Source organism: Numenius arquata, unplaced genomic scaffold (genome assembly GCF_964106895.1).
Source record: "Numenius arquata unplaced genomic scaffold, bNumArq3.hap1.1 HAP1_SCAFFOLD_974, whole genome shotgun sequence".
Lineage (NCBI taxonomy): Eukaryota > Metazoa > Chordata > Aves > Charadriiformes > Scolopacidae > Numenius > Numenius arquata.
The window spans coordinates 1-19,645 of record NW_027414512.1 but is presented as its reverse complement, the minus strand read 5'-3'; the positions used below and the strand labels follow the sequence as shown (position 1 = coordinate 19,645).

At 64.7% G+C, this 19,645-nt stretch overlaps 1 protein-coding gene across 1 annotated transcript; it reads right to left on the bottom strand.

Moving 5' to 3' along the window:
- Positions 1–4,741: 4,741 nt before the first annotated feature.
- Positions 4,742–18,872, bottom strand: RABGGTA (Rab geranylgeranyltransferase subunit alpha). Its single transcript, XM_074167186.1, has 15 exons — positions 18,849–18,872; positions 18,511–18,561; positions 17,612–17,713; positions 16,591–16,715; positions 14,737–14,900; positions 12,642–12,848; positions 11,215–11,298; positions 11,027–11,109; positions 9,025–9,120; positions 7,908–7,995; positions 7,035–7,123; positions 6,830–6,952; positions 5,910–6,023; positions 5,572–5,659; positions 4,742–4,890 (listed from the first exon to the last, which is right to left on the bottom strand). Exons 1-15 carry the CDS (start codon positions 18,870–18,872, stop codon positions 4,742–4,744), a joined length of 1,587 nt encoding a protein of 528 aa, XP_074023287.1.
- Between the last annotated feature and the right edge of the window lie 773 nt (positions 18,873–19,645).

Genomic DNA, 19,645 nt, shown 5'->3' with positions numbered 1-19,645 from the left:
AGACCAGTAGAAAAGAGCAGAACCCAGGAGGAACCACCATGGACTGGTAAGACCTTGCAGAACGGCCCGTGAATACCTCCCAGTATGACCAGTATGGACCAGTACAGCTCATTAAAGACCAGTATGGACCCATGAAGACCAGTATGGACCAGTACGGCCCATTAAAGACCAGTGAGGACCCATAAAGACCAGTAGAAAAGAGCAGAACCCAGGAGGAACCACCATGGACTGGTAGGACCTTGCAGAACGGCCCATGAATACCTCCCAGTATAACCAGTAAAGACCAGTACAGCTCATTAAAGACCAGTATGGACCAGTACAGCCCATTAAAGACCAGTCTGGACCAGTAGAAGAGAGAGGAAACCAGTAGGAACCACCACAAGCTGATAAGACCCGGAATGGCCCGTTAACGCCTCCAAACCCTTCCCAGTACGACCAGTAAGACCAGTATGGACCAGTACAGCTCATTAAAGACCAGTACGGACCCATAAAGACCAGTATGGACCAGTACAGCCCATTAAAGACCAGTAAGGACCCATAAAGACCAGCAGAAGAGACAAGAAACCAGTACAGGCCACCACACCCTAATAAGACCTCCCAGTATGGCCCAGTAAAGCCTCCAGACCCTTCCCAGTATACCCCAGTTCATCCCAGTATAGCCCAGTAAAGCCTCCAGACCCTTCCCAGTACGGCCCAGTAACCCCCCAAATCCTTCCCAGTATGGCCCAGTAACCCTTCCCAGGCTCCCAGTATGGACCAGTTCCCACCCAGTCCTTCCCAGTATGGCCCAGTAACCCCTTCCCTAGTTCCCAGTATGCCCAGTAACCCCCCAAATCCTTCCCAGTACGGACCAGTAAACCCTTCCCAGCTCTCAGTACAGCCCAGTTCCCACCCAGTCCTTCCCAGTACAACCCAGTAACCCCTCCCTGGCTCCCAGTACGGACCAGTAACCCTTCCCAGGCTCCCAGTACAGCCCAGTTCCCACCCAGTCCTTCCCAGTACGGCCCAGTAACCCCTCCCCTGCTCCCAGTATGACCCAGTAACCCCTCAAATCCTTCCCAGTACAGCCCAGTTCCCACCCAGTCCTTCCCAGTACGGCCCAGTAACCCCTCCCCTGCTCCCAGTACAGCCCAGTTCCCACCCAGTCCTTCCCAGTACGGCCCAGTAACCCTTCCCAGGCTCCCAGTACGGACCAGTAACCCCTCCCCAGCTCCCAGTTCAGCCCAGTAACCGCTTCCCGGCTCCCAGTATGGCCCAGTAACCCCCCAAATCCTTCCCAGTACGGCCCAGTATCCCTTCCCAGGCTCCCAGTACGGACCAGTAACCCCTCCCCGGCTCCCGGTTCAGCCCAGTAACCCCTTCCCGGCTCCCAGTTCAGCCCAGTAACCCCCCAAATCCTTCCCAGCATGGCCCCATAAACTGTCCCAGGCTCTCAGTACGGCCCAGTTCCCACCCAGTCCTTCCCAGTACGGCCCAGTAAACCCTTCCCAAGCTCCCAGTACGGACCAGTTCCCTCCCAGTGCCCCGCCCGAGCCTGGCGCCGGAGGGACCTGCCCGAGCAGCTCCCCCCCCCCCGCCACCCCCCCCCCCCCTCCCCCGCCAGGACCCGGCCGTCGGGGAGCGCTCCCAGCCCGACCAGTTCCCCCAGTCTGCCCAGTTCCCCCCCCCAACCACCGCCACCGCTCCCACCGCTCCCCGCTGTAGCCCCCCGAAATGCTCCCAGTAACCCCGACACCCCCCCACCCCCCCCCCCCCACACCCTCAACCAGTGCTCCCAGTAAGCCCAGTTACCCCCTCCCAGTGCTCGCGGTAACCACAGCGCTCCCAGTTGGCCCCTCCCAACGCTTCCAGTAACCCCAGTTACGCCCCTCCCAGAGCTCCCAGTAACCCCAGTGCTCCCAGTTACCCACCCCAGCCCTTCCAGCAGCCCCAGTAACCCACTCCCAGTGCTCCCAGTCCACCCAGTGCCTCTCTTTGACCAGTTTGCCCCCCACCCAGTCCCCCCAGTGCTCCCAGTGTCTCCCTCCCAGTGCTCCCAGTAACCCTCTCCCAGTGCTCCCAGTGTCCCCAGTAACACCCTCAGAGCCTTCCCAGTGACCCCCCCCTCCCAGTGCTCCCAGTACCCCCCCCGGGTCCTCCCAGTAATCCTACTAACCCCTCCCAGTGCTCCCAGTTTGGCCAGTACCCCCCCTCCCAGTCCTCCCATTCCTCCCAGTAACCGACTCCCAGTGCTCCCCAGTCCTCCCAGTAACCCCCTCTGGGTCTTCCTAGTCTTCCCAGTAAGGCAACCAGCTCTTCCCAGTGCTTCCAGTTTGCCCAGTACCCCCCCCCCCAGTGCTCCCAGTAACTCCACTTACCCACCCCCCAGTCCTCCCAGTCACCCCCTGAGTCTTCCCAGTCTCCCCAGTCTCCCCAGTTACCCTACCACCCCCACCCAGTGCTCCCAGTTTGCCCAGTAACACCCCCCCACCCCCCAGCGCTCCCAATTAACCCTTTCTGGCCCCCCACTCCTCCCAGTTGCCCCTTCTCCCCATCCCAGTTTCCCCGAGCCCCTCTCCCAGTCATCCCAGTACCTCCCGGTAGCTCCCAGCACTCCCAGTGCCCCACGCTCACTGGTGGGGGTAGACCAAAGGAAAAGGGCGTGACCTGGGGAGGAAGGGGCGGGGCCACCGCAGACCACGCCCCCCCCGATTGCCCCACACCTGGGTGGGGTGGGGGGTGGGGGGGGCCCAGGCGTCGGGGCTCTGCTCCTCCCGGGATCACTATGTGGCAGGGGGGGTCCTATGGGGTGAGGCAATGGCTCACTATGTGGCAGGGGGTTCCTATGGGGCAGGGCAATGGCTCACTATGTGGCAGGGGGTTCCTATGGGGCAGGGCAGTGGCTCACTATGTGGCAGGGGGTTCCTATGGGGCAGGGCAATGGCTCACTATGTTGCAGTGGGGTCCTATGGGGCAGGGCAACGGCTCACTATGTTGCAGTGGGGTCCTATGGGGCAGGGCAACGGCTCACTATGTTGCAGTGGGGTCCTATGGGGCAGGGCAACGGCTCACTATGTTGCAGTGGGGTCCTATGGGGCAGGGCAATGGCTCACTATGTGGCAGGGGGTTCCTATGGGGCAGGGCAACGGCTCACTATGTGGCAGGGGGTTCCTATGGGGCAGGGCAGTAGCTCACTATATGGCAGGGGGGTTCCTATGGGGCAGGGCAACGGCTCACTATGTTGCAGTGGGGTCCTATGGGGCAGGGCAATGGCTCACTATATTGCAGGGGGTTCCTATGGGGCAGGGCAACGGCTCACTATGTGGCAGGGGGTTCCTATGGGGCAGGGCAACGGCTCACTATGTGGCAGGGGGGTTCCTATGGGGCAGGGCAACGGCTCACTATGTTGCAAGAGCATGCCGTGGGGTGGGGCACCGGCTCACTATTTGGCAAGGGGGGGGCGGCCCTATGGGGCGGGGAAGCGGGGTCAGGGCTGGGTGAGCTATGGGGCGGGGCTGCGGCTCACTATTTAGCAAGGGGGCCCTGGGGGGGGGGGGGTGTGGGGCAGGGAGGGCTCACTATTTGGCAAGGGAGCGGGGGGGGGGGTTGCCCCAGGGCGGGGCTGCGGCTCACTATTTGGCAGGGCTGAAAAACGGGTCCGGCCGCTGCCCCTCCCCCCTCCCCCCCCCGCCGGTGGCGCAATCGGTTTGTGGGGTTCGGCCCCCGATGAAGCAACTGGGAGGGGACTGGGAGGGACCGGAGGGAACTGGGAGGGGATGGGGGGGCACTGGGAGTCACTGCGAGGGGATGGGGGGGCACTGGGAGTCACTGGGAGGGGACGGGGAGGCACTGGGAGGGACTGGGAGGTGATGGGGGGGCACTGGGAGTCACTGGGAGGGGACGGGGAGGCACTGGGAGGGACTGGGAGGGGATGGGGGGGCACTGGGAGGGACTGGGAGGGGGTTGGGAGGGAAGTGGGGGGGACTGGGAGGGGATGGGGGGGCACTGGGAGGGACTGGGATATACTGGGGGGTACTGGAAGGGGATGGGGGAGCACTGGGAGGGAGTCTGGGGTCACTGGGAGGGACTGGGAGGGGATGGGGGGGGCACTGGGAGGGACTGGGATATACTGGGAGAGACTAGGAAGGGAGTGAGGAGAGAAGTGGGGGTCACTGGGAGGGGATGGGGGGGCACTGGGAGGGACTGGGATATACTGGGGGGTACTGGAAGGGGATGGGGGAGCACTGGGAGGGAGTCTGGGGTCACTGGGAGGGACTGGGAGGGGATGGGGGGGGCACTGGGAGGGACTGGGATATACTGGGAGAGACTAGGAAGGGAGTGAGGAGAGAAGTGGGGGTCACTGGGAGGGGATGGGGGGGCACTGGGGGGGACGGGGATATACTGGGATATACTGGGAAGGACTGGGAGGGGATGGGGGGGCACTGGGAGGGGACTGGGATATACTGGGAGGGACTGGGAGGGGATGGGGGGGGCACTGGGAGGGACTGGGAGAACCAGACACCCGTGGTGGGGGGAGGGGGACACCTCCCCCCAGGCCCCGCCCCCCACAAACCCCACCCCCACTAGCCCCGCCCCCATAAGCTCCGCCCCTCATAAGCTCCGCCCTTATGACATCACTTTATTAGAGCCATCCCCCCTTTAAGGGGCGGGGCCGAGCCGCAAGGGGGGGGGGGCGGGGGCGGGGCTTTTGACAGCGGGGCGTGGTGGTGGGCGGGGGGACGGGACTCCCGGCGCCGTCCAATCAGGCGAGGTCGAGGTGGACGAGGGGGAGGAGCCGGGCCAGGTGGGCGGCGGCTTCGGGGGCGGCGGCCAAAGGGGTGCCGGCCAATCGCAGGCGAGCCAGGCGGGGGCAGGCGGCCAATGGGGCCAGGGCGGAGGCGTGGCTTATGGCTGGGGGGGGGGGGCGGAGTCAAGGAAGGACACGCCCAAAGAAACCACACCCACTTTCCACCTCCCCCCCCCTCGGCCACGCCTAGAGAAAGCCCCTCCCACCATCGGGCCACGCCCCTCCCTGCTCCCCCCCTTTAGGCCACCCCCAAGCTCCGCCCCCCTTTAACCCCGCCCCCTTTAACCCAAGCCCCCTTAAGCCTCGCCCCCATAAGCCCCGCCCCCTCCCCTCAAGCCCCGCCCCCAAGCCCCCATTAAACCCCGCCCCCGTCCCCTTCAGCCCCAGAACCCCCAAGCCCCGCCCCCTTAAGCCTCGTCCCCCTTTAACCCCGCCCCCTTAATCCCCGCCCCCTTTAAGCCCCTCCCACCCCTCCAAGCCCCGCCCCCAAGCCCCCGTTAAACCCCGCCCCCCCGTCCCCTTCAGCCCCAGAACCCCCCAAGCCCCCCCTTTAACCCCGCCCCCTTTAAACCCCACCCCCTTTAAGCCACGCCCCCTTTAAGCCCCTCCCACCCCTCCAAGCCCCGCCCCCAAGCCCCCGTTAAACCCCGCCCCCCGTCCCCTTCAGCCCCAGAACCCCCCCAAGCCCCGCCCCCCCCTTAAGCCTCTCCCTCCCTTTAACCCCGCCCCCTTTTAGCCCCGCCCCCTCCCCTCAAGCCCCGCCCCCGGGGGGGGGGGAGGGATACGGTTGCCGTCCAGATTCAGCTCCTCCAGGCGGGGGAGGGGGGGGAGCCCCCCCAGGGTCGTGACCTCGTTGTGGGAAAGGTCCAGCACCTGGGGGGGGGGGGGGAGGGGCGGGTCACCCGGATGTTGGGGGGGGGGTGGCCCCTCCCCCCCCCCCAACTTGGGGTCTCCCCCCCCCCCCTTCACACACACCCCCCCCCCCCCCAACCTGGGTCCCCCCCCCCTCAAAACACATCGGTCCCCTCTTTGCCCCCCCCCACCCCCAGACCACTATATTCCTCCTGCCCCATAGATGTGGGTCCAGCCCCATAGATGGGGGGGAGGGGGTGTGTCCATCCACCTTGAGGCGTCGCAGCCCCCCCACGGCCGGGGGGAGCCCCCCCAGACGGTTCCCCCCCAGCTCCAGGTGAGTCACCAGCACCAGCCGCTCCAGCAGCGGCAGCGACGTCAGCGCCTGGGGGCGGGGCCGGAAGGGGCGGGGCCTCAGCGAGACCACGTCATAGCCCCGCCCCCCCTCAGGCCACACCCCCTTTTGGCCACGCCCCCTTTAAGAACCCCACCCCCACCACCCCATTCCCCCTCTGTAAGCCTTTAGTCCCTTTAAGCCCCGCCCCCTCAAGCCCCTCCTACTCCTCAAGCCCCTCCCACTCTCCAAGCCCCTCCCACTCCCCCTTTAGCTCCGCCCCCCTCAGGCCCCACCCATCTCACGCCACGCCCCCTTAAGACCCCACCTCCCACCCCCCATTCCTCCCCCTTTAACCCTTTACCCCCTTTAAGCCCCGCCCCCTCAAAGCTCCTCCACCCCCAAGCCCCTCCCACTCCTCCCTTGGCCCCGCCCACCAGGGCCCCACCCCTCTCAGGCCACGCCCCCTTTAGGACCCCACCCCATTTCCCCCTTAAAGCCTTTACCCCTTTAAGCCACGCCCCCTTAAGCCCCTCCCTACCCAAGTCCCTCCCACTCCCTTTAGCCCCGCCCCCAACCCACCCCCGGCCCCGCCCCCTTTAAGACCCCACCCCCATTTCCTCCCCTTAAGCATAAGCTACGCCCCCTCAAGCCCCTCCCACCCCCCAAGCCCCTCCCACCCCCAAGCCCCTCCCACTCCCCCCTTTAGTCCCGCCCACCAGGGCCCCACCCCTCTCAGGCCACGCCCCCTTTAAGACCACACCCCATTCTCCCCCTTTAATCCTTTATCCCCCTTAAGCCCCGCCCCCTCAAGCCCCTCCCACTCCCCCCCTTTAGCCCCGCCCCCTTTCTCTTACCTTCCCGGGGAGGCGGAGCCTGACCTCGCCCTCAGGCCCCGCCCCCATCTTGGCCACGCCCACCGCCAGCTCCGCCCTGGAGGCCAGGTCGGCCACGAAACCCTTCCGCAGCGGGTCCGCCTCCTGGGGGGGCGGGGTTTACATCAAGCCACGCCCTTTCCCCCCCCAAAAAAACCACGCCCCCTCCCCCAGAAGCCCCGCCCACCTGGAGGTCCCGCAGGTAGCCCCGCACCTCCTCCTCGTAGCCCAGCGGGTCCAGGGCGGCCAGCAGCAGCGCCAGCGTCAGCAGGCAGCCTGGGGGGGGGGGGGGGCAGGAGTAGGAGACCCCCCCCGGGAAACGGGGAGCCCCCCCAGAACCCCCCCCCTCCCCAGGAGGGGAACCCCAACCCCCCCACCCCCCCCCCCGCCCCCCCAAAACCAACCCCCAGGAGGGGACCCCCCAAAAAAACCCTCCCCAGCCCCCCCCAAACCGCCCCCCGGGGGAGGTCCCAGGGGTCCGAGACCCCCCCAGAAATCAGGGTCCCCCCCAAAACCGCCCCCCGGGGGGGGACCCCCAAAACCCACCCCCCCCCCACCCCCCCCAAACCGCCCCCCAGGAGGGGACCCCCCAAAAAACCCTCCCCGGCCCCCCCCAAACCGCCCCCCGGGGGGGGTCCCAGGGGTCCGAGACACCCCCCAGAAATCAGGGACCCCCCCAAACCGCCCCCCAGGAGGGGACCCCCCCAAAAAACCCCCCCCAGTCCCCCCAAAACCACCCCCCAGGAGGGGAACCCCCCAAAAAAACCCCTCCAGCCCCCCCCAAAACCGCCCCCCGGGGAGGGACTCCCCAAAAAACCCGCCCCAGCCCCCCCCAAACCGCCCCCCAGGAGGGGACCCCCCCAAAAAGCCCCCCCCAAAACCAACCCCCAGGAGGGGACTCCCCAAAAAACCCTCCCCAGCCCCCCCCAAACCGCCCCCCGGGGGTGGATATAATGCCCCCCCAGCCCCCCCAAACCGCCCCCCGGGGGGGTCCCTGGGTCCGGGGGGGTCCCCAAGGGCCCGGGGTTTTTTTGGGGGGGGGGGCGCGGGGGGGTCTCACCCCGGCTCCGGGGCTCCAGCTCCAGCAGCTCCCGGCACATGGCCGCCTGCCCCTCCAGCACCTCGGCCTCGGCCACGCCACTTCCGGCCTGGAGGGGCGGGGCTCGGTCAAAAAGGGGCGGGGTTTGCTCAAAAAGGGGGCGGGGTTTGCTCAAAGGGGGGCGGGGTTTGCTCCAAGGGGGGCGGGGGCTCGTTCACCTTTGGGGTAGGGAATGAGTAACGGGGGCGTGGCTTTGGCCGGGGGGGCGTGGCTTCGGCTTGGGGGCGTGGCTTGAGTCGTGGCTTCGGCTTGGGGGGCGTGGCTTCGGCTTGGGGGGCGTGGTTTTAAGCACAGGAGGAGGGGCTCAGTCCCTTTTATGGCTTGGAGTGAGCGCCTGGGGGGGGCGTGGCTTGGCCCGGGGGGCGTGGCTTAAAGGGGGTGTGGCTTAAAGTGGGCGTGGCTTAGCCGTGGTGGGAGGAGCTCCCTCCCCTTTATGGCTCTGAACAAGCACCCCCACCCCCGGGGGGGGGGGAAGGGGGCGTGGCTTAGAGATATGTGGGCGTGGCTTGGCCTCGGGGCGGGGGCGTGTCCATAAAAAGGTGGGCGGAGCCTGCTGCCCCAAAGGGGGGTGGGCGTGGCCAGCGGGAAGGGCTTAAAGGGGCGGCGCCTCCCCTTCTATTGGAGGGGGGGGCGGGGCGAAGGGGCGGGGCTTGAGGAGGCGGGCGGGGCCTGAGGGGGTGGGCGGGGCTTGAGGTGGGCGGGGCTTACCAGAAGAGCTCGCGGGCTACGATTGGCTCCTGCCACCAAGCCTCGTTCTCGTCTTGAGGAGGCGGGGGAAAAAAAAAAAGAAAGGGGGGCGTGGTTAAGGGATGGGTGGGCGGGGCTTAAAGGGGGCATGGCCCGTGAATGGGGGAGGGGGGGGCGTGGCTTCTTACCCGGGAGGAGCGTCACCTCGCGGTGGGCGGGGTCACCCTCCCACGTGACCCGGAAGCGGAGGCGGGGCCCGGCGGGGGGGGAGGGGACAGAGCTGTCACTTCCGGTCAAGGGTCAACGAAAGGTCACGGGGACCCCTCCCCCCCCCCCGTGGCCACGCCCCCTCCCCCACCCCACCCCCCTCCGGAGCGCCGTGATTGGATACCCAGGTGTGGGAGGGGCGGGGTCGCCCCTCCCCCGAGCGCCACGCCCCTTCCAGGGCGGAGCCGTCGCACGTCGCCTTCAGCTGCCCCTCCCCCACCTGCGGGGACCCCAAAAACACACACCCCCCCCCCCGGAAACCGTTAGGGGCCCCACGGACCCCCCCCGACCCCCCCAAAAAGGGGGAGGGGGACCCCAAAACCCCCCAGAACCCCCCCAAAGGGGGACCCCAAAACCCCCCAGAACCCCCCCAAAAACCCCTTCGGGACCCCAAAACCCCCCAGAACCCCCCCAAAAGAAGGAGGAAGACCCCAACCCCCCCCCCCCAGAACCCCCCAAAAACCGTTAGGGACCCCAGAGACCCCCCCAACCCCCCCCCAAAGGGGGAGGGGGACCCCAAAACCCCCCTAAACCCCCCCAAAAACCCCTTCGGGACCCCAAAACCCCCCCAACCCCCCCCCCAAAGAGGGAGAGGGACCCCAAACCCCCCCCAAACTGCCCCCAAAAGGGACCCAGGCGTCCGGGACCCCCCCAAAATCCCCTATGAGCCCCCCAAACCCCCCAAAAGGGGACCCAGGCATCTGAGACCCCCCCAAAAAGAGACCCAGGTGTCTGGGAGCCCCCCAAAATCCCCTATGAACCCCCCAAACCCCCCAAAACGCCCCCAAAACGGGACCCAGGCATCCAGACCCCCCCAAAATCCCCTATAAGCCCCCTAAACCCCCCCAAAACCGCCCCAAAACAGGACCCAGGCATCTGAGACCCCCCAAAATCACCTATAAGCCCCCCAAAACCGCCCCAAAAAAGGGATCTAGGTATCCGGGACCCCCCCAAAAAGGGACCAGGCATCCGGGACCCCCCCAAAATCCCCTATGAGCCCCCCAAAATGAGACCCAGGCATCCGGGACCCCCCCAAAATCCCCTATGAACCCCCCAAACCCCCCCAAAACGCCCCCAAAACGGGACCCAGGCATCCAGACCCCCCCAAAATCCCCTATAAGCCCCCTAAACCCCCCCAAAACCGCCCCAAAACAGGACCCAGGCATCTGAGACCCCCCAAAATCACCTATAAGCCCCCCAAAACCGCCCCAAAAAAGGGATCTAGGTATCCGGGACCCCCCCAAAAAGGGACCCAGGCATCCGGGACCCCCCCAAATCCCCTATGAGCCCCCCAAAATGAGACCCAGGCATCCGGGACCCCCCCAAAATCCCCTATGAACCCCCCAAACCCCCCCAAAACGCCCCCAAAACGGGACCCAGGCATCCAGACCCCCCCAAAATCCCCTATAAGCCCCCTAAACTCCCCAAAACCGCCCCAAAAAAGGGACCCAGGCGTCCGGGACCCCCCCAAAATCCCCTATGAGCCCCCCAAACCCCCCCAAAAGGGGACCCAGGCATCTGGGACCCCCCCAAAAAGAGACCCAGGTGTCTGGGAGCCCCCCAAAAATCCCCTATAAGCCCCCCAAGCCCCCCAAAACTGCCCCAAAAAGGGACCCAGGCATCCAGACCCCCCCAAAATCCCCTATAAGCCCCCTAAACCCCCCAAAACTGCCCCAAAAAAGGGACCCAGGTGTCCGGGACCCCCCAAAAAGGGACCCAGGCATCCGGGACCCCCCCAAAATCCCCTATGAGCCCCAAAACCCCCCCAAAAAGGGACCCAGGCATCTGAGACCCCCCAAAATCCCCTATGAGCCCCCCAAAACCCCCCAAAACCGCCCCAAAAAAGGGACCCAGGTGTCGGGGACCCCCCCAAAAAGGGACCCAGGCATCCAGACCCCTCCAAAATCCCCTATGAGCCCCCCAAAACCCCCCCAAAAAGAGACCCAGGCATCCAGGCCCCCCCAAAATCCCCTATGAGCCCCCAAAACCCCCCAAAACTACCCCAAAAAAGGGATCTAGGTGTCTGGGACCCCCCCAAAAAAGGACGCAGGCATCCGGGACCCCCCCAAAACCCCTCAAAGCCCTCCCCCCCCAAAAAAAAAAGAGAGCCCCCCCCCAAACCTGACCAGGACGGGACGGGAGAAGGTCACGGCCAACGTCGCCTCCTCCCGGCTGACGTAGAGGCAGATGATCCTCGGGGGGGGGGTGGCTGTTTTTGGGGGGGAACCCGAAGATTTAGAAGAGGGGGGGGGGGTACCCCGGTATCCAGGGGGGGGTCTGGGAAAAGGGGGTTGTGTCCCCCCCCGAAACGTACCCCGGGAGAGGACGCAGCGCAGGTAGACCCAGGGGCTTTGGTCCGTGGGGTCGGTGAAGACGGCGTTTTGGATCAGTTCCAGCTCTGGGGGGGGGGGGCAAAAAAAGAGAGGGGGGGGGTCAAAGAGGGGTGCCAACCCCCCCTATAACCCCCCCCCTCCCAAAAAACTCCCCACGGCCCCCCCAAAACCACGTTAGAGCTCCCCAAAACTGCCCCCCAAATGCAGACCCGGGCGTCTGCGGGAGGGGGGGGGGGGGAAGCAAAAAGCTCTATGAACCCCCCCCAAAACCCCCTATAACCCCCCCAAATCCCCTATAGCCCCCCCAAAACCCCCTATAGCCCCCCCAAAACCCCCTATAGCCCCCCCAAAACCTCTCTATAGCCCCCCCGAACCCCCATAGCCCCCCCCAAAACCTCTCTATAGCCCCCCCAAACCGCCTATAGCCCCCCCAAAACCTCTCTATAGCCCCCCCGAACCCCCATAGCCCCCCCCAAAACCTCTCTATAGCCCCCCCAAACCGCCTATAGCCCCCCCAAACCCCCTATAGCCCCCCCAAAACCTCTCTATAGCCCCCCCGAACCCCTATAGCCCCTCCAAAACCTCTCTGTAGCCCCCCCAAACCCCCTATAGCCCCTCCAAAACCCCCTATAGCCCCCCCAAAACCTCTCTAGAGCCCCCCGAACCCCCTATAGCCCCCCCAACCGCCTATAGCCCCCCGAACCCCCTATAGGCCCCCCGAACCCCCTATAGGCCCCCCAAAACCTCTCTATAGCCCCCCCGAACCTCCTATAGCCCCCCAAAACCCCCTATAGCCCCCCCCAAACCCCCTATAGCCCCCCAAAACCTCCTCTATAACCCCCCTAAACTCCCATACCCCCCAAAAACCCTCTATACCCCCCCAAAACCCCCAATAACCGCCCCAAACCACCCTGTAGCCCCCCCAAAACCCCCTATAGCCCCCCAAAACCCCCAATAACCGCCCCAAAACCCCCTATATCCCCCCAAAACCCCCAACCCCCCCAAAAAACCTCCTATAGCCCCCCCAAACTCCCTGTGTCCCCTCCAAAACCCCTGTACCACCCCAAAACCCCCTCTATAACCCCCCCAAAAACCTCCTATAGCCCCCCCAAACCCCCAATAACCACCCCAAAACCCCCTATACCCCCCCAAAACCCCCAATAACCGCCCCAAAACCCCCAATATCCCCCCAAAACCCCCAATAGCCGCCCCAAACCACCCTGTAGCCCCCCCAAAACCCCCAATAACTGCCCCAAAACCCCCTATAGCCCCCCCCAAACCACCTAGAGTTTCCCCCAAACCCCCTATACCCCCCAAAAAACACCTATAGCCCCCCAAAACCCCTAATAACCGCCCCAAACCGCCCTGTAGCCCCCCTCAAAACCTGCTATATCCCCCCCAAACTCACCCGCCCGGAGCCGGTGGGGCGGCAGGGCCCCCCCGTGCCCCCCGGTGCCGGGGGGGTCCGCGGGGCGGGCGGGCGCCAGCAGGCGCAGGCGGTGGTGCCAGGCGGAGAAGTTGGAGAAGTCGCGGCTGAGCAGGGCGGAGGCGAAGGCCAGCTCGGCCTCGGGGTCCTCCTCTGCCCCCAGCGCCCGCCGGTGCTCCCAGGCGTGGACTGGGACACACACACACGCACCAGTAAGGACCAGTAAGAGGTGCCTCTCAGCCCCTCCACCCCTTTCCGGTAACCCCCAGCGACCCTTCTCGCTCAAAACGTCTGTCCCAGTAAAGACCAGTAACCTTTTTCATACTAAAACCCACTCCCAGTAAGAACCAGTAAGCCTTTTTGCTCCAAAATCCCCCTCCCAGTAAGAACCAGTAACCTTTTCCATTGTAAAACCCATTCCCTGTACAAACCAGTAAGCCTCTCTGCTCCAAAATCCCCCTCCCACTAAGAACCAGTAACCCTTTTCATTCTAAAACCCATTCCCAGTAAGAACCAGTAACCTTTTTCACCCTAACATCCATTCCCAGTAACAACCAGTAACTCTTTTTGCTCCAAAATCCTCCTCCCAGTAAGAACCAGTAACTCTTTTCATTCTAAAAGCCATTCCCAGTAAGAACCAGTAACCCTTTTTGGTCAAAACACCTCTCCCAGTAAGAACCACTAACTCTTTTCATTCTAAAACCCATTCCCAGTACAAACCAGTAAGCCTTTTTGCTCCAAAATCCCCATCCCACTAAGAACCAGTAAATCTTCTTGCTGCAAAACGCCTTTCCCAGTAAGAACCAGTAACCTTTTTCGTTCTAAAACCCATTCCCAGTACAAACCAGTAAGCCTTTCTGCTCTAAAATCCTTCTCCCAGTAAGAACCAATAACCCTTTTTGGTCAAAACGCCTCTCCCAGTAAGAACCAGTAACTCCTTTCATTCTAAAATCCGTTCCCAGTAAGAACCAGTAACTCTTTTTGCTCCAAAATCCCCCTCCCAGTAAAAACCAGTAACCCCTTTCATTCTAAAACCCATTCCCAGTACAAACCAGTAACCCTTTCTGCTCCAAAATTCCCCTCCCAGTAAGAACCAGTAACCCTTTTCATTCTAAAACCCTTCTCCCAGTACAAACCAGTAAGCCTTGCTGCCCCAAAACCCCCTCCCAGTGCCCTGTAAACACCCCCCCCAGCCCCCCAAACCCCCCTCCCAGTCCAAACCAGTCCAAACCAGTATAAACCAGTATAAACCAGTATCTTTAACCTCCCCGATATTCCCCCTAACCCCACACCAGTATAACCCGGTGCCTTTTAACCGGCGACTCCAGCCTTTAGAGCCCCCCCGGTGCCCTGTAGGCGCCCCCAAACCCCCTTCCCAGTCCAAACCAGTATAAACCAGTACAAACCAGTACCCTTAACCTCCCTGTTGTTCCACCTAACCCCACACCAGTATAACCCAGTGCCTTTTAATGGATGAATCCAGCCTTTAGAGCCCCCCCGGTGCCCTGTAGGCGCCCCCAAACCCCCCTCCCAGTCTCAAACCAGTATAAACCAGTACAAACCAGTATAAACCAGTACCTTTAACCTCCCCCATATTCCCCCTAACCCCGCACCAGTATAACCCAGTGCCTTTTAACCGGCGAATCCAGCCATTAGAGCCCCCCCGCCGCCCTGTAGGCGCCCCCAAACCCCCCTCCCAGTCCAAACCAGTATAAACCAGTACAAACCAGTACCCTTAACCTCCCCGTTATTCCCCCTAACCCCTCACCAGTATAACCCGGTGCCTTTTAATGGATGAATCCAGCCTTTAGAGCCCCCCCGCTGCCCTGTAGGCGCCCCCAAACCCCCCTCCCAGTCCAAACCAGTCCAAACCAGTCCAAACCAGTATAAACCAGTCCAAACCAGTACCCTTAACCTCCCTGTTGTTCCACCTAACCCCCCACCAGTATAACCCAGTGCCTTTTAATGGATGAATCCAGCCTTTAGAGCCCCCCCGCTGCCCTGTAGGCGCCCCCAAACCCCCCTCCCAGTATAAACCAGTATAAACCAGTATAACCCAGTCGGGCGCGGTGCTCACAGTTGCGGGGGTCGGCCTCCAGCAGGCGGTCGCAGAGGTCCCTGCTGTCGGGGGGCGCGGGGGGGGGCCCCTGGCGCAGCACCCACCCCCGGTGGTGCCAGGCCCCGTAGGATTTGGGGTTCACCCCCAGGCACCCCCCGACGAAGGCCAGTTCCCCCGGCACCCTGCCCCCCCGAGACCAGTATAAACCAGTATAAACCAGTATAAACCAGTACACACCCCTACAAGGTCACACGCACCCCCCCCCACCCCCCCCTCGGCAACCGCAACCCCCTCCCAGTTCATCCCAGTTCCTCCCAGTTCCTCCCAGTGCCCGCAAAACGCCCTCCCAGTTCATCCCAGTTCCTCCCAGTTCCTCCCAGTGCCCGCAAAACGCCCTCCCAGTTCATCCCAGTTCCTCCCAGTGCCTGCAAAACGCCCTCCCAGTTCATCCCAGTTCATCCCAGTGCCCGCAAAACGCCCTCCCAGTTCATCCCAGTTCCTCCCAGTGCCCGCAAACCCCCTCCCAGTTCATCCCAGTTCATCCCAGTTCCTCCCAGTGCCCACAAACCCCCTCCCAGTTCATCCCAGTTCCTCCCAGTGCCCGCAAACCCCCTCCCAGTTCATCCCAGTTCATCCCAGTGCCTCCCAGTGCCCGCAAACCCCCTCCCAGTTCATCCCAGTTCATCCCAGTGCCCGCAAAACCCCCTCCCAGTTCATCCCAGTTCATCCCAGTGCCTGCAAAACCCCCTCCCAGTTCATCCCAGTTCATCCCAGTTCCTCCCAGTGCCCGCAAACCCCCTCCCAGTTCATCCCAGTTCATCCCAGTTCATCCCAGTGCCCGCAAACCCCCTCCCAGTCCCTCCCAGTTCCCTCCCAGTGCCCCCCAGTCCCTCCCAGTTTCCTCCCAGTCCCTCCTAGTCCCTCCCAATTCCCTCCCACTCCCTCCCAGTGCCTCCCAGTTTCCTCCCAGTTCCCTCCCAGTGCCCCCCAGTCCCTTCCAGTTCCCTCCCAGTCCCTCCCAGTGCTCTGTAGTCCCCTCCCAGTCCCTCCCAGTCCATCCCAGTTCCCTCCCAGTGCCCCCCAGTCCCTCCCAGTTCCCTCCCACTGACCCGCGGTGCCTCCCAGTTCCCTCCCAGTGCCCCCCAGTCCATCCCAGTCCCCCCCCATCTGCTCCCAGTCCCCTCCCAGTGCCCCCCAGTTTCCTCCCAGTCCCCTCCCAGTGCCCCCCAGTCCCTTCCAGTTCCCTCCCAGTCCCTCCCAGTGCTCTGTAGTCCCCTCCCAGTCCCTCCCAGTCCCCTCCCAGTGCCCCCCAGTCCCTCCCAGTTCCCTCCCACTGACCCGCGGTCCCTCCCAGTTCCCTCCCAGTGCCCCCCAGTCCATCCCAGTCCCCCCCCATCCGCTCCCAGTCCCCTCCCAGTGCCCCCCAGTTTCCTCCCAGTCCCCTCCCAGTGCCCCCCAGTCCCTTCCAGTGCCCTGTAGTCCCCTCCCAGTTCCCTCCCAGTCCCTTCCAGTTCCGTCCCACTCCATCCCAGTCCCTCCCAGTGCCTCCCAGTTTTCTCCCAGTCCCCTCCAATCTGCTCCCAGTCCCCTCCCAGTTTCCTCCCAGTCCCTCCCAGTTCCTCCCAGTGCCCTGTAGTCCCCTCCCAGTTCCCTCCCAGTCCCTCCCAGTCCATCCCAGTCCCCTCCCAGTGCCTCCCAGTGCCTCCCAGTGCCCTCCCAGTCCCCTCCCAGTTTCCTCCCAGTCCCTCCCAGTCCCTCCCAGTCCCCTCCCAGTCCCTCCCAGTCCCCTCCCAGTCCCCTCCCAGTGCCTCCCAGTCCCCTCCCAGTGCCTCCCAGTCCCTCCCAGTCCCTCCCAGTCGCTCCCAGTCTGACCAGTGCTCCCCGCTGTGGGGCAGGAGGCGCCTGCGCAGGTTCCAGCAGGTTCCCAGGTCGGGGTTCGTCCCCAGGAGGGTCCCCGTCAGGGGCAGCACCCCCTCGTCCAGCCGCCCCCCCCGCACCTGGGGGGCACCGGGGGGTCACCGGGGGGTCACGCGGGGTCACCGGGGGGGTCACGGGGTCACCAGGGGGTCACGGGAAGGCCATGGGGGGGTGTCAAACAGGGGTCACACGGAGGTCACGGGGGGTCAAACAGGGGTCACAGGGGGTCACACCGGGGTCACGGGGGGTCATGGGGGTCACATGGAGGTCACGGGGTCATGGGGGGTCATGGGGGTCACATGGGGTCACATGGAGGTCACGGGGTCACACGGGGTCATGGCAGGGTCATGGGGGTCACATGGAGGTCACGGGGTCACACGGGGTCATGGCAGGGTCATGGGGGTCACATGGGGTCAGATGGAGGTCACAGGGGGTCAAACAGGGGTCACAGGGGGGGTCACGGGGGGTCATGGGGTCACATGGGGTCACATGGAGGTCACAGGGTCACACGGGGTCATGGCAGGGTCATGGGGGTCACATGGGGTCAGATGGAGGTCACAGGGGGTGAAAAAGGGGTCACGGGGTCACACGGGGTCACATGGAGATCACGGGGTCACAGGGTCACATGGGGGGATCAAAGGGGTCACGGCGGGGTCACAGGGTCACAGAGAGGTCACATGGGGTCATGACAGGGTCGTGGGGGTCACACAGGGTCACGGCAGGGTCACCTGGAGGTCACCAGGTCACACAGAGGTCACATGGGGTCACACGGGGTCACAGGAGGTCATGGGGGTCACACAAAGGTCACACGGGGTCACACAAAGGTCACACGGGGGTCAGACAGAGGTCACATGGGGTCACACAGGGTCACAGTGAGGTCACACGGGTCACACAGGGTCACAGGGAGGTCATGGGGGTCACACAGGGTCACATGGGGTCACGGGGGGGTCACGGGGGGTCAGGGGTCAAAGGTCACCTTCTCCATGAGGGCGTCCATGGCGGAGCGGAAGAGGCGGAGCTTCTCCTCCCGCTGCCGGCGGCGGGCGGCGTCCGGGGGGCGGGACTTCAGCCGGCCGTGCTGCAAGGCATTGTGGGATACTGGGGGTCACGGGGGGGGACGGGACGGGACTGGCGAGTGACTGGGAGGAACTGGGAGGGGATTGGGATGGACTGGGGGGAACTGGGAGGGGATTGGGAGGGATTGGCAGGTGACTTGGTGGGACTGGGAAGGACTGGGGGGAACTGGGAGGGGACTGGGAAGGATTGGCAGGTGACTGGGAGGGACTGGTAGAGATTGGCAGGTGACTGGGAGGGGACTGGGATGGACTGGGAGCGACTGGGGGGAATTGGAAGGGATTGGCAGGCGGCTTGGGGGGACTGGAAGGATTGGCAGGTGACTGGGAGGGACTGGGGGAACTGGGGGTGACTGGGAGGGACTGGGGGGGCCCCTGGGGGTCACTGGGAGGGACTGGGAGGCACTGGGGGTCACTGGGAGAGCCCCTGGGGGTGATTGGGAAGGACTGAGGCTCACCGGGAGGGACTAGGGAGAACTGGGCGTCACTGGGAGGGCCCCTGGGGATGACTGGGAGGGACTGGGAGGCACTGGGAGGGCCCCTGGTGGTGACGGGGAGGTACTGGGGTCACTGGGAGGGACTGGGAGGCACCGGGGGGAACTGGGAGGGCCCCTGGTGGTGACTGGAAGGACTGGGGTCACTGGGGGGGTCACTGGGAAGGACTGGGGGGCACTGGGGGGGGCCCTGGTGGTGACTGGGAGGGACTGGGAGGGACTGGGGGGCAGTGGGATACCCCAATGCATCCCGGCGGGGGGCACCGCGGGGCATTATGGGACCGGGGGGGGGGGGGTGTCTCCCTCACCATGGCGACGGCTCCGGTGATGGGGGGGGGGGGGGGCAGAGAATCCGGCACCTGCAGGAGAGAGAGAGAAAGAAAGTCGGGGGGGGGTTCTCAGGAGTCCCGAGGGGGGGGACAGACCCCCCCAAAACCCCCTCAACCCCCCCCCCAAAAAAAAAGGCCCAGCGGGAACGAACCGGAACCGGCGGCTGCGGGAAGGTCCGGCGCAATGGCTGCCGGAAGAAGGGGCGGGACCGGAAGTGCCCGCGGGGCACGCCGGGATACGGCGAGGCAGTAAGGGCGGCGCCATTTTAACTCCCTTCCTCTAGGCGGTGACGGAGTCGCGGGGCATGCCGGGATACAGCGAGGCAGAGCGGCGGCGCCATTTTGCGCTCCCCCACAACCACACACACCCCGGGGCATGCCGGGATATAGCGAGGCAGGAGAGTGGGGCGCCATTTTGCCCGCCCTCCGTTTTGTTGGGCGGCGCCGCGGGGCATGCCTGGATACAACGAGGCAAAGGCGACGCCTCCGCCGCCATCTTGCCTACGGCGGGAAGCGCGGCGGTGTGTGTGTGTGGGGGGGTGGTTTGTGTGTGTGGTGTTTGACACCCCCATGGGGGTACGGAGGGGACCCCGCGGCGAGGCCGGGCCCGGGTCGGGCCCCCGGTTGGAGCCTGACACCGCCGGGTATTTCCGACGGGCCCTGGAGACGCTTCAGGACGGGCTGAGCCCGGAGGAGCTCGGTGAGGGGGAAGGGGTGTCCCTGAGGGGGGGTGGGGTTGGGGGGTGGGTGGGGTTGTGAGGGGGTTTGGGGGCTCCCTGAGGCGTCTTTGGGGTCTCTGAGGGGGTTTGGGGGCTCCGTGAGGGGCCTTTGGGGACTCCCTGAGGGGATTTGGGGGCTCTGAGGGGTCTTTGGGGGCTCCCTGAGGGGTCTTTGGGGGCTCCCTGAGGGGATTTGGGGGCTCTCTGAGGGGTTTGGGGGCTCCGTGAAGGGCCTTTGGGGGCTCTGAGGGGATTTGGGGGCTCCCTGAGGGGTCTTTGGGCTCCCTGTGGGGGGTTTGGGGGCTCCCTGAGGGGCCTTTGGGGGCTCTGAGGGGATTTGGGGGTTCCCTGAGGGGATTTGGGGGTTCCCTGAGGGGATATGGGACTCCCTGAGG